At 36.8% G+C, this 14,068-nt stretch overlaps 1 protein-coding gene and 1 long non-coding RNA gene across 2 annotated transcripts in view; one reads left to right on the top strand and one right to left on the bottom strand.

Annotated features, from left to right (window-relative positions):
* The window catches only part of Cr2 (complement C3d receptor 2), a 30,585-nt gene extending 25,349 nt beyond the window's left edge, over nt 1-5,236 (top strand). Inside the window, exons 22-25 of the mRNA XM_041635258.1 lie at nt 1,917-2,102; nt 2,700-2,723; nt 3,377-3,449; nt 4,939-5,236. Of these exons, the coding sequence (XP_041491192.1) occupies nt 1,917-2,102; nt 2,700-2,723; nt 3,377-3,449; nt 4,939-5,032 (377 nt within the window). The 3' untranslated portion in view covers nt 5,033-5,236. The remainder of the gene's footprint in view (nt 1-1,916; nt 2,103-2,699; nt 2,724-3,376; nt 3,450-4,938) is intronic.
* LOC121435806 overlaps nt 1-14,068 on the bottom strand; it is a 45,915-nt gene that overhangs the window by 19,410 nt on the left and 12,437 nt on the right. The gene's annotated exons all lie outside the window — the stretch shown is intronic.

Below are 14,068 nucleotides of genomic sequence, written 5' to 3'. Positions count from 1 at the left end.
AGTTATATTTGTTTCCATCAACTGTTTGGTTTTTCTTCTTGGTTTTCCTGACATTCTTTTTTTTAATTTTATTTATTTTTCCATTCAAAAATTTCCACTTCCTCTCCTCCTCCCATTTCCCTCCCGCTCCCCCACTCACCCTCCTCTCCCCGCCTCCAGTCTTAAGAGAGGGCAGGGTACCCTGCCTTGTGGGAAGTCCAAGGCCCTCCCCTCTCCATCCAGGCCTAGGAAGGTGTGCATCCAAACAGACTAGGGTCCCAAAAAGCCAGTACATGCAGTAGAAACAATTCCCAGTGCCATTATCAACGGCTTCTCAGTCAGCCCCATTGTCAGCCACAATCAGAGCATCTGGTTTGATCACATGCTCATTCAATCCCAGTCCAGCTGAATTTGGTGAGCTCCCATTAGATCAGGCGCACTATCTCAGTGGGTGGACCAACCGCTCGAGGTCCTGACTTCCTTGCTCATCTTCTCCCTCCTTCTGCTCTTCAACTGGACCTTAGGAGCTCAGTCCATTGCTCTGATGTGAGTCTCTGTCGCTATCTCCATCCATCGCCAGATGAAGGTTTTATGGTGATATTCGAGATATTCATCAGTGTCTATGGGACAAGGCCAGTTCAGGCGCCCTCTCCACTGCTTCCCAAGGACCTAGCTGGGGACATCCCCTTCCATGGACACCAAGTCTCTTGCCACCCCTAAAATGGTTCCCTTGATATAGATATATTCTTCCCTGCTCCTATATCTGCCCTTCCTCCATTTCAACCCTCCAACTCCCCCAAGCTCTCCCCAATCCTTCCCTTCTCCCTTCTCTCTCCCCCTCTCCCCTCTCCCCTTTCCCCCACTTTACCCCTTGTAGGGATAAGTCCTGCCCCTAAGGGGGCGTGTTCTCCTTGGGCTAATGTTTGCCTATAAATTTGTCGCATGCTCCCAACCGCTGCTTCTGCTTTCCTGGTCTCCGCGGGAACGGTGGTTCTGTAAGTTTATTTCTCCATTAAAGATATATATATATATATATAGATAGATATAGATATTTACAATCTGTCTGCATTCGTTTACGCCGTTACAACCCCTACTCCTATGCTCCCAACTTTTGCCTGGCGATCTTGTCTGCTTCCAATTTCCAAGAGGATCTATATATGTTTTTCTTTGGGTTCACCTTATTATTTGGCTTCTCTGGGCTTGTGAACTATAGGCTCAATGTCCTTTCTTTATGGCTAGAGTCCACTAATGAGTGAGTACATACCATATTCATCTTTTGGGGTCTGGGTTATCTCACTCAGGATAGTGTTTTCTATTTCCATCCATCTGCATGCAAAATTCAAGATGTCATTGTTTTTTTTACCACTGAGTAGTATTCTAATGTGTATATGTTCCGCACTTTCTTTATCCATTCTTTCATTGAGAGGCATCTAGGTTGTTTCCAGGTTCTGGCTATTACAAATAATGCTGCTATGAACATAGTTGAACAAATGCTTTTGTAGTATGATTGGGCATCTCTTGGGTATATTCCCAAGAGTGGTATTGCTGAATCTTGAGGTAGGTTGATTCCAATTTCCTGAGAAACCGCCACACTGTTTTCCTGATATTCTTTAAGAGATGTATTAGTTCCCTCCAAATTTTTGGTTGTCTTTTCCTCCAATTCTTTAAGAGACCCTTAGTATTTCTTTAAGAAAATATTAGAATTGTTTAAACACTGTTAACATGGACACACAAACAAAAAACAGCATAGCTTAAATTGCTCGGTAGCTGTTGAAAAATGCTTAGCAATAACTGCCCAGAGTATTGGCTTATGCTATCCACTGAAACTTTGCTTACTGATAATGAAGTAAGTTGATTTCTAGTAAGGACAGTTTCTACTTTCTTGGTAAAGGACAAATCATGACTATGTATTAGTAAGATTTTTTTTTTAATTGCAGAGGTAAACTGTAGCTTTCCTGAGGATACAAATGGAATCCAGAAGGGACTCCAGCTTGGGAAAATGTATCGGTATGGAGCTACTGTGACTTTGGAATGTGAAGATGGATATACCTTGGAGGGAAGTCCTCAGAGCCAGTGCCAGGATGACCACCAGTGGAACCCTCCCCTGGCTATCTGCAAATATCGTGAGTGCAAGTGTCTCACCACTATTTATATGTGGCCTGTGAAGGAGGGGAATGGAGTATCTATCAGTGTAGGGAATTCACAGGGCTTTGACATAATGAACAGTGATGCGGCAACAGGTTGACTGAAAGGCAATAGTCAATATAAATAATAGTATAGAGAGGATGGGGTATATCACATCAATACTCTAAAAAAAAGCAAACATGTCAAACTCACAGCCTTCTATTTGAAAGAAACTTCTGTGAGACTTCTCTCTTTGCTGATTTTTAAGTGCTTACCAACTTGAGAAGACTTCCAAAAACATGTCAGCTAGCCTGTTATAACAGTTCCTATTTTCATTTGATCTCAAAAATCACTGACTATAAAGCTGACTGTACTGATGAACTCGCACAACTTATCTAATTAAAGCAGATGATATCCATTTAATTTTAACATAATAGAAGAGTAATAATAACTTGTGAAAAAAATATCTATATCCTAAGTAGACAAAATGGGATCTGAGTATCGACTTCTGGGACATTGCCAGGTGTCATGGTACCTAGATGACATTGACTTGTTCTGCTAGACTGATGTTTCATAATTTTTTTATTTCTCTTTAGGGTCAACTATGCCTCTTATTTGTGGTGAGTTCTTTTAAATATTTGGAGAAGAGTTTTTATAATTTTTATAAATATATAATTAGATGTTCTACATTCTACACATTAATATGCTTAATTTTAATTCATTGGGTCTAATGCTCTTTCATGTTTTAAAGGTATTTTAATATTCTTGATACATTATAAAATGTCCACTTAAGTTAGAGTTGAAAGTGTTTTCAAAGTTTTTAAATTGAAAGTCTCTTTTCATTTGCTCTTGATATTTGGTACAATTGAAATAAGTAGTCTTATTCTGCTACATTAAAGTATACTTCACAACGAAGAGTCAAATGTTGCTATGCAAAATCATGGGGTTCTGGTATCCTATCCTGTGTTCCTAATTACACTCTAAGGACAAGATTGTTTACCAATGAAACTGAAAAAGAACAGAGAAAACATGATGGAAAGTTGACTGGAGTCCTGTGGTCCATGTGCTGCAGACAAAACATCGACTAGATACAACTAGAAAAACTTAAAGCTCAATCATGATTATTCAGTAATTTAGAGTTTATGGTTAAGAAAAATGTACTAAAATATCATATTAACAACTTCTGTACCACTAGGAGTAAGCCCTACAATCAGCTCCTAGCAATATAAGACATTTTTTTTTCTGGCATTAAATGTTTATTTTCTCCCTTCAGGTGTTTCTGCAGGCTCTGTAGTTATTATTTTGGTTGGTGTCATCTTCTGTATGATGTTAAGACATAAAGAACGGTAAGTCCAAATGAATGTTTGACCAATAACTACTACAGTTTTTGGGTTCTTCTCGCCAATTTTAAAAACACAACTTATATGATCTGGTGTGTGTGTGTGTGTGTGTGTGTGTGTGTGTGTGTGTGTGTGTTGTAATGTTTGGGCTAGCTTGACTTAAGCTTCCCCAGCTCTAAGTTACCTGATACTTGGCAAATCTTTCTCTGAGTATCTTTCCTGATACTAGGGTGCACAAAACTTACATACACAAAACATACCCAGGTAGATACCTGATGTACATGCTTTATGAAAGATATCCTTTACATATACCAATATTCTGTAGTTTCCACAAGATTCAAGGGTCAGAGGGCTTTTATGTCATATCTGTATCTAAACCTATGCCATCTTTACTGTCACATACACTATTTCCAGTCATACCCAATTATATGGATGTTCTCAAAGTCCGTAGTGGAAAGCCAAGGCTCTAGTCCATTAGCAAACACTTCATTCTACCTAGAACATATTCCTCTCTTTGTTTTTACCTCTGGTTTTTTTTTAACAATTCAAATAAAACTATTAGACATTAATCACTGCTTTGTGTCCTCACCAAATATAATTAACTATGGTAACATCATGGTACTTCTTGAGTTGCAATTTGTCCTCTTTTACCAGACTATGACCTCCTTAACGTCAAAGTCTATGTCCTGGTAGTCTACCATGGTGCTAATATAAGGAGGTAATCAATAGTTACTATACTACAAATGAACAGACATGATCATTATCTTTTCATATGCCTCCTAGTTCTCTAGCATCACTCTCAAACGTTTTATAAAATCATGTATATGAATGCTAGACATAGCAGCATATGATATATTCTCAGAAAATCACTGACATTCTTTAATAATTGGGCTTTAAAGACATCAATGGTAACATAGAAGAATAAATGCCGTATTTCCTACATAAATCATTTAATTTTAGAACCAATATACTTAGTTTTATATTTTAGAAATACAATAATTATTAAAAAGTTTTATATAAACTAAAGAAAGTTAGACAAAAGGTTATATGATAGTTTACAAAACAAAGGAAAGAATACAAGTAAACCATTAAACAGAATATTTCAAAATATCTTCAAGTGTTATCACTGGATGTTTGTTTATTTAACTTTTATGTGCTATTTTATAGACTTTTTAATTTGATTTTTGCAAAGTAAGATGTGTACTGGGTATCTTTTAAGTTCCTATAGAGAAGTCTTCCCTCTATACCACAAGTCATTTCACTCTAGTGACGACATTGTAGGTTCTAACTTGGACAATTACCAAACTAGTAAATTATTTATTTTTATGTGCCCTTAAAATTGGGGCCTATGGTTTTTAATATTTAAGAAAATGAGATGAAATCACACATGAAAATACAATTTTCTGGATGATAGAAAGCAGACAGCTAGTGAACCCTCACCATAATCACAGTTAATTAGTAGATTTGACAGCTTTTTCTTATGTTTCTCTTTTAGCAATTATTCTACAAAGACAAGGCCTAAAGAAGGAACTTTTAATTTAGAAACACGAGAAGTATATTCTGTTGATCCATACAACCCAGCAAGCTGATAACATGACAAGTTGGTATATAATAAAACTGAAATACATTACTAATATGTATATATATACATATATATTTCAAGATTGTTTTAATATTTTCTCAAGTCTTTCTTAAACATGGTCTTAAGTAACTATTGTTTGTATCAGTCTTTAATAGCTATGTACAATATTATTTACTTACCTACTTCATATTGCTAACTGAAGGTCTTAGTTTAAAAACTGTCTATTTAGTAAATATGTAACAAATGTGATTAATAAAATTATTAAGAATAATTTAAAATGCTTAAAAATGAAATAAAGTCAGATATGGTAGTGCATGCTTATGATTCTAGCACTTGAGAAATAGAAGAAAGATCAGGAATTTAAGCCTGGTCTCAGTCACGTTGTGAATTTGAGGGTAGGGTTGGCTGGATGAGGCCCTGTCTCAAAAGAGGGGATAAAAATAAAGTAAGTATCATTAAAGAGAATTAAACAGGGAAAGAAGACAGATAAATGAAAGTGATTACATAGAAAGTATTCACTGAGAAAATGGCATTTGTTCAAAGACTGGAGAACATAGTGAGTCGGCCAAGTAAGCACATAGAAGAAGAGGATGCAAAGAATATACAAACAGGAGCAAGTTCAAAGACTAAGAGGTCTTGCTGTGTTGGCATAACAAGGTGGTTTGTGTGGCCTAAAGTGAATTAATCAAATAGGAAATACATACTCAGAGAGGTACTGTTGAAGGAGCTGGATGATTACATAGGGTGGGCTAGGTCATTGTAATAAGTTTTTATTTTGAGATGGGAAGCACACCCGAGTTTTAAGCAGAATAACTACATAATCACCTTAATTACTGGGTTAAGAAGACGCTATAGAAAGTTAAGGGTAGAAGAAGGAAATCAACAAAAAGGCGGATACAACAATCCAGGCAAGGAACAACAATCTGGCAAGAAGAGGCCATATAATGCATGCATTTTTAAGATAATAGGAAGGGAACTTAAACAATGTTTTGTGTCTGGATTTAAAGATAAAGAAAGGTATTGATCATGATGCCAGGATTTTGGGGCCTAAGCCACTGGAGTGATAAAGTTGCTATTAAATGATTCAGAATGTGATGAGCAGACTTAAAAAAAAAAAGTTCTGCTTTGGGGGTGTTAAGTGTGAGATATCTCATAAATAATCAAACATAAGTATCAAGAAGGCAGTTGAAAAATTCACATCTCAAGCATCACTGATAATACTGAACATACAAATGCACACATAAATAAAGAGACTGAGTCAGATAATCATGGAGTTTAAAGAGACCACAGAAAAGAAAAAGTCCAAGAACCGAACCTTATGGCTTCTAATGTGAGGAGCTGTAAAATAAGGAAAAGAGGCTGCAAAAGAGAGATCCACCCCCAAGTGTGGTGTGCAGAGGTACAGGGAGCTTAGGGAAGAGGGAAGTTGCTGTTGACAGCTTAAAAATGACAAGCAATGAAAATTGACCATTGGATTTAGGAGCACAAAATTTGTTGGTGAACCTGCCAAAAATAGTTTTAGTAGAAATAAAGGAGAAAGAAGTTGAATTAATCTTAAGAGAAAACAAAAAAAAACAGAAATTGAAGTATAAACTATAGGTAGATTGCTATATCTAGGAGTGCTTCTGTAATGGATCAGATAATCATAGAAAAATAGCTATATAAGAAAGACTTTTGAATAATTAATATATGTATCTATCCCACAGTTCCTATAAGATGATCAAGATGACCTAATAGAAAAAGAAATGAAAGCAAGGCAGAAAAAAAGGGTTTCTGAGCCAGAATTTTAGTGGAGAAGTTTTTCAGAAATAAAGGCTTACTAATAAAATAAAACGGAAACTATAACAACAGAAACAAAGAAGATGCTCCCATACAATATGATGGCAAATGCACATCCACTCTCCTTTAATGTGATAGTTTGCAGTGACTAGGAAGCGAACTGATTCGAAGAGAATAAGACTGAAGATGTTAGAAATTAAGAGAAAAGATAAAATATTGAAGTGAGCTGGAAGTAGAACATATTTATAATCTACCAAAGGTCACAGAAAAAAACTGGTGACATTAGAAGGTATGTTTTGCTGAGTATTTGATACCATATCTCACTCAGACCTCACAATCATTTTGAAAGATTAATAGCTCAAAAATGACAAGAAATGAAAATGAACCACTGGATTAGCAGTTAATTTGTTAACGTAATTGATAAGACTTTTTGTATAAATAAAGAAGAAAGATGATACCAAGCTGAATTAATAGTCCCCATGAAAAAACTAAAACTAAAATATTCTCTTGGCCAAAGAATTTAGAATCAGGGTCTGGAAAAATGAATTATTCAGAGGTTAAAAGCATTTATTGCTCTTGCAGAGGGCCCAAGTTTAATACCCAGAATTTACATGGTAGCTCAGAACCATCTGCAAGTCCAGTTTCAGAAGATCTGATGCTTCTGTGAGCTTTTGCACATATGTGGTGCACATATAGACACTCAGGCACACACATATGCACAAATTCTTTTAAAAAAGAATTTAGGGCCAGTTGTGACTTTAAACTGATTCCTGTATATTTGACAGACACCTTACCATCTGTCCTCTTGGACTTACCTTATTAGGACAAAAGACATATATATCATAGAATAAGAACAAATGTCATAGGCAAAGTACAGAGAAGTTATTGTAGCATTTGAAGATGAAAATATTACTTGCTCCTGGCGAGTCTTAGCAAAGGCAAGTAGGAGAAAGGGAACATTGTATCAGAGAGATTCCAAACTCAAAATAAGGTACCCAAACAAAAGCTTTTATATATTTGTTGTATACACATTGATTTTTATTTTATTTGTATTTATCAGCATAAAATATAGTTGTGTTCCAGTTTATATTACTTAAAGTGCTTCCTAATATAATAATTCATTAATGGTTTTAGTTGTCAAATGGAGAGAATGTTGATGCTCTCGTCATGTTATTTAAACTTGAGTTATATTATTCACATTGTTACCTACATAGAAATTATGCTTCTGTGTTTTGTGGCTTGAAATTGCATTAAACATTGATAAGAAAGAAAGCATTTGAGTATCAGTAAATCTCTAAGTGGTTGTAGCATCAGTGAACTAATATAATAAATTGTAACTTTTTATATATGCAATTTATTCTTAAGCAAAACAGAGAATGCTTGTTTGATGTTAAAGATGGTTCACAACCATCCTGCAGTGAGGCCTATACTCTATGGAATTTTATTAGTGATTGGACTGAAGCCAGGCTGTGGATATAGAAATGGAAATGACACTGCAATAATAAGCTCATTTAAGAAAACTACTCTGTGAGTTCGAGGCCAGCCTAGTCTACAAGAGCTATTACCAGGACAGGCTCCAAAGGTACAGAGAAACCCTATCTTGGAAAAAAGAAAAGAAAGCGAAACTAATTCTTACAGGCGGTGGTGGCACATGCCTTTAATCCCAGCATTAAGGAGGCAGAGGCAGGCAGATCTCTGTGAGTTGGAGGCCAGTCTGTTCCACAAGAGCTAGATCCAGGACAGCTAGAACTGTTACAAAGAGAACCCGTCTCGGAAAAAAAAAAAAAAACAACTAATTTGTATACGTAGCCCCATCATTTTTAAGGCAGCCTTCACACTGTTACCATATGCTTTGGACTACAATGGAGCATTCAACATCTACCAGGGATGCCCAAGCTGTGGACTGTGGGCCAAAAGAAGCCCAGAATGCCTATGAATATAGTCCAAAACAAAAACAAAAACTTACTTAAAATATTATGGAATTTCCTTTTGTAACACTTATTCTGTAATTTAGTTGTATAGTTCTCAAGTAGGAACTTTTTAGATGACAATGCATGTTGGAAAAACCAAAAGGTTGTTTTTTTTTCCTGCAGTTGTGATGAGCATACCTAACTGGAAATGCTGACTTTAATAGAAACTTTCTTCTCTGATTTGGCTAAGCATACTTACCTCGGTTAATATTTTTCTCACAATATTGTATATTTGTTGTCTATTCACAATCATTCTGTAATTCCAATTTTCACAAAATTTGGGGAACTATCTGAGTTTTTATTCAAAATTTGGTTATTTTTTAGCAGTTTTCTCATAAGCGTCAGCTTTTTATGAAAGGCAATTTAGTAGTAATATATTCACTATTCAAATAAACTATATTTTTAAAAATCTTAAATGATTTGTCTTTCTGAAGTTAGTGATTTCCTAAATAATATGCACAATTCTAGGGTCTTAGAGTTTATAATTTAATAGTAATTTGCTCTGGAACACACCATTTGGTTATTTTAGCCAATGTCTCAATCTATAAATTTAGCTCCCTCATACCCGACTTACATAATATCCATGGAACAAGTTTCCTCCACCCACTGTATTTTTCCACTATACCTTAGATCTAACCTTTAGACTATTGAGAAAAACAACAGCAACAACTAAAACCTTCCCATCAGTAACCAGTTTTCTACCTCATCTTCTCCTAAAGGAGGTGTGCTATTTAGTGTGTGTGTGTGTGTGTGTGTGTGTGTGTGTGTGTGTGTGTGTGTGTGTAAAAGAGGCAGTTATAACTCTAGCTACAAAAATCACACGGAGGGGGTAACCTAGGCCAAAGTAGGCCCAAGGCAACCAACTGCACCTTGGGCTGGAGCTGGCCTGAGGCAGCAAATTCCACAGGAGTGGGCCTGAGGAAGCAAGCTCTTTGAGAGCAGGAGCGATCAACTTCAGGGACATTGGAGGATCAATACTGAGCCAGCAACCTGGGCCAGAGCTGATCTGAGAGAGGAAACTCCACAGGGAACAGATATAGGGGAGCAACCACTGAGTGATTAAGCCAGAAACAGAGACCGCTGAGGGTCCAGACCTGAATCTGGGACCTTCAAGGGAGTAGACCTAAACCAGGACCCCTGTGGGTCTGGGCATGAGTCTTGGAATTCTGAGGACCTAGGTCTGAGCCAGATCCCCTATGGGTCTGGGTGTGAATCTGGAACCTACAAGGGAATAGGCAGGAACCAGAGATCTCTGCAGATTCAGGCATGAATCAGGGACCTCAGAGGGAGTAGGCTTGAGCCAGGACCTCTGTGGGTTCAGGAGTTGGTCTGGTACATCAAAGGGAATAGACAGGAACCAGAAACCTCTGCAGGTCTGATTGTGAGTCTGGGACCTCTGAGGAAGTAAGCCTAAGCCAGATCCTCTGCGGATCTTGGTGTACCCGAGCCTGGGAACTCCGAGGGAATAGACCAGAGCCAGAGACCTTTGCAGGAACAACTCCAAGCCAGGGACCTCTACAGGAGCAGATTCAGAAAAGGATTTACAGAAACTGGTCTGAGCTGACAACCTAGGCTAGAACAGGCCTGAAATAGCAAACTCCAATAGGGTGGAGCAAAGCCCGGGAGCACTGAGTGACCTCCAAGAACACAGAGTGACCAAAGAGGAAACTAGAACTGTGGTGCTGACTGTACCAGGAGGAACTACCATCTGAGCCTTGGATTCACAGGCACCTAGAATATGAATCAACAGAATCACCGACAGCCCAAACACACCTATTAGAGGAAAAGATGCATAGAAAAGGTAAGAACACATGAAACACCACAAAGAGCAACATGACACCAGTAAAACCTAAAGACTTTAAAACAGCAAGACTTGAACAACCAAATACAGAAGAAGCAGAAGAAAATAACCTAAAAAATAACTTCAGGAGAATGTTTGAAACTCTTAACGAGGAAATGAGAAATCCCCTCAATGAAATGGAGGAAAAGACAAAAAATGGAAGATATCTCTTAAAGAAAACCAAGAAAAAGCAATAAAACATATGAAAGAAACTATTCAAGACTTTAAAACTGAAATAGAGACAATAAAGAAAACACAAACCGAGGAAATTATAGAAACAGAAATCATGAGAAAATGATCAAGAACCAAAAACGTAAGCAAGAACAGCAGAATACACGAGATGAGAGAAAGAACTCAAGCACTGAAGATACAATATAGGAAATAGACTCTTCAGTCAAAGAAAACATTAAATCTAACAAAAGCTTAACCCAAAATATCCAGGAAATATGGTACACCATGAAAAGGTCAAACCTAAGAATAATAGGTATAGAAGGAGAAGTTCAACTCAAAAGCACAGAAAATAGCCGGGCGGTGGTGGCACACACCTTTAATCCCAGCACTCGGGAGGCAGAGGCAGGCAGATCTCTGTGAGTTCAAGGCCAGCCTGGTCTACAAGAGCTAGTTCCAGGACAGGAACCAAAAGCTACAGAGAAACACTGTCTCAAAAAATCAAAAAAAAAAAAAAGCACAGAAAATATATTTAACAAAAACATAGAAGAAAACTTTCCCAACCTAAAAAAAAGACATGCCTATGAAGATACAAGAAGCTCACAGAACAATAAATAGACTAGAGCCAATAAAAGTCTCCTCACCACATAATAATCAAAACACTAAACATACAGAGTAATGAAAGAATATTAAGAGCTGCAAAGGAAAAAGGCCAAGTAACATTTCAAGGCAGACCTATCAAAATTACACTTGACTTTTCATTGGACACAATGAAAGCTTGAAGGCCATGGTAAGCGTTATGCAAACATTAAGAGACTATGGATGCCAGCCCAGACTACTATATCCAGCAAAACTTTCAATCACCATAGAAAGACAAAACAAATATTCCATGACAAAATCAGATTTAACCAATATCTAGCCACAAACCCAGCCCTATACAAAATACTAGAAGGAAAAGTCCAACCCAAGAAAGTTGGCTACTTCAACAAAAACACAGACAATTGATGGTCTCATAGCAGCAAATCCCAAAGAAGGGGAAAATGCACAAATTAACATCACCAACAATGAAAACTAAATTAACAAGAGATAGTAATCACTGGTCATTAATATCTCTTAATATAAATGGACTCAACTCACCTATAAAAAGGCACAGGCTAACAGATTGGATATGAAAACTGAACCCATCCTTCTACATACAAGAAGCACACCTCAATCTCAAAGACAGACATTGTCTCAGAGTAAAAATGTTGGGAAAAAATATTCCAATTAAATGGACCTAAAAATCAAGCAGGAGTAGCTATCCTAATATCTAACAAAATAGACTTCAAACTAAGATCAATCACAAGAGACAAAGGAGGACATTTTATACTAGTCACAGGAAAAATCTATCAAGAGGAAATCTCAATACTGAACATCTATGCCCCAAATACAAGGGCATCCTCAACTGAAAAAAAAAAAAACACTTGTAAAGCTTAAACCATACATTAAACCACACACACTAATAGTGGGAGACTTCAACACTCCACTGTCACCACTGATAAGTCAATCAGACAAAAAAATTAACAGAGAAATAAGTGAATTAACAGATGTTATGACTCAAATGGACTTAACAGTCTTCTATAAAACATTCCATCCAAACAAAAAAGAATATACCTTTTTCTCAGCACCTCACGGAACCTTCTCAAAAACTGATCACATACTCAGTAACAAAACAAACCTCAACAAGTACAAAATTTGGAATAAGCACAAGTATCTTATCAAATCACCATGGTTTAAAAATAGAAGTCAACAGCAATACTAATTCCAGAAAGCCCACAAGCATATAGTAATTAAACAATGTTCACCTGAATCATTAATGGGTCAAGGAAGAAATAAAAAGAGAAAATAAAGACTTCCTAAAATTCAATGAAAATGACCACACAACATACGCAAATTTATGGGACACAATGAAAGCAATGGTAAGAAGAAAGTTTATAGCACTAAATGCCTACATAAAGAAGCTGGGGAAATCCCACACTAGTGAATTAACAGAACATTTGCAAAATTTAGAAAAGAAGCAAACTCACGCAAGAGAACTAGATGGCAGGGAATAATCAAATTGAGAGCTAAAATCAACAAAATAGAAACAAAGAAAACAATACAAAGAATCAATGAGACAAAGAGTTAGTTCTTTGAGAAAATCAACAAAATAGACAAACCTTTATTCAAACTAACCAAAAGGCAGAGAGAGAATATCCAAATTAACAAAATGAGATATGAAAAGGGGGACAGAACAACAGACATGGAATAAATACAGAGAATCATAAGGTCATGTTTTTGACAACCTGTACTCCACAGAATTGGAAACTTAAAGGAAATGAACAACTTTCTGGATAAATATCACTTACCAAAATTAAATCAAGACCAGATAAGCAAATAAACAGACCTATAACTGCTGAAGAAATAGAAACAATCATCAAAAGTCTCCCAACCAAAAAAAAAAAAAAGCTGGTTTCAGCTCAAATTCTACAAGGTTTTCAAAGAAGAACTAATACCAATACTCCTCAAATTATTCCACACAATAGAAACAGAAGGAACATTGTCAGACTCTTTTTATGAGGCTACAATTACTCTGATACCCAAACCACAGAAAGACATTACTAAGAAAGAGAATTACAGACCAATCTCACTCATGAACACTGAAGCAAAAATACTAAATAAAATATTGGCAAATTGATGGAGGAGTTACTTTCATTTAATAAAGAAACTTCCTTGGCCCATTTGATAAGCCAACCCTTAGGTGGGTGGAGTAAACAGAACAGAATGTTGGGAGAAAGAAGACGAGTCAGGAAGTCTCCGTGATTCTCCCACTCCAGACAGATGCAAGTTAAGATCTTCCCTGGTAAGCCACCTCGTGGGCTACACAGATTATTAGAAATGGGTTAGATCAATATGTAAGAGCTAGCCTATAAGAGGCTGGAACTAATGGGCCAGGCAGTGTTTAAAAGAATACAGTTTCCGTGTAATTATTTTGGGTAAAGCTAGCCGTGTGGGCGGCCGGGTGCCAGGAACGTAGCCCGGCGCTCTTAAATCAAATCCAAGAACACATCAAAATCATCATCCACCATGATCAAGTCAGTTTCATCCCAGAGATTCAGGGATGGTTCAACATATGAAAATCTGTCAATGTAGTCCACCATATAAACAAACTGAAAATAAAAACCATATGATCATCTCATTAGTTGCCAAAAAAGCTTTTGACAAAATACAACATCCCTTCATGATAAAGGTCTTGGAGAGAGCAGGG

This window comes from Microtus oregoni, unplaced genomic scaffold (genome assembly GCF_018167655.1).
Source record: "Microtus oregoni isolate MIOR12 unplaced genomic scaffold, Mior012 000047F_ref0000412, whole genome shotgun sequence".
Classification (NCBI taxonomy): Eukaryota; Metazoa; Chordata; class Mammalia; order Rodentia; family Cricetidae; genus Microtus; species Microtus oregoni.
The sequence above is the reverse complement of the archived record's forward strand: the minus strand, read 5'-3'. Positions and strand labels throughout refer to the sequence as shown.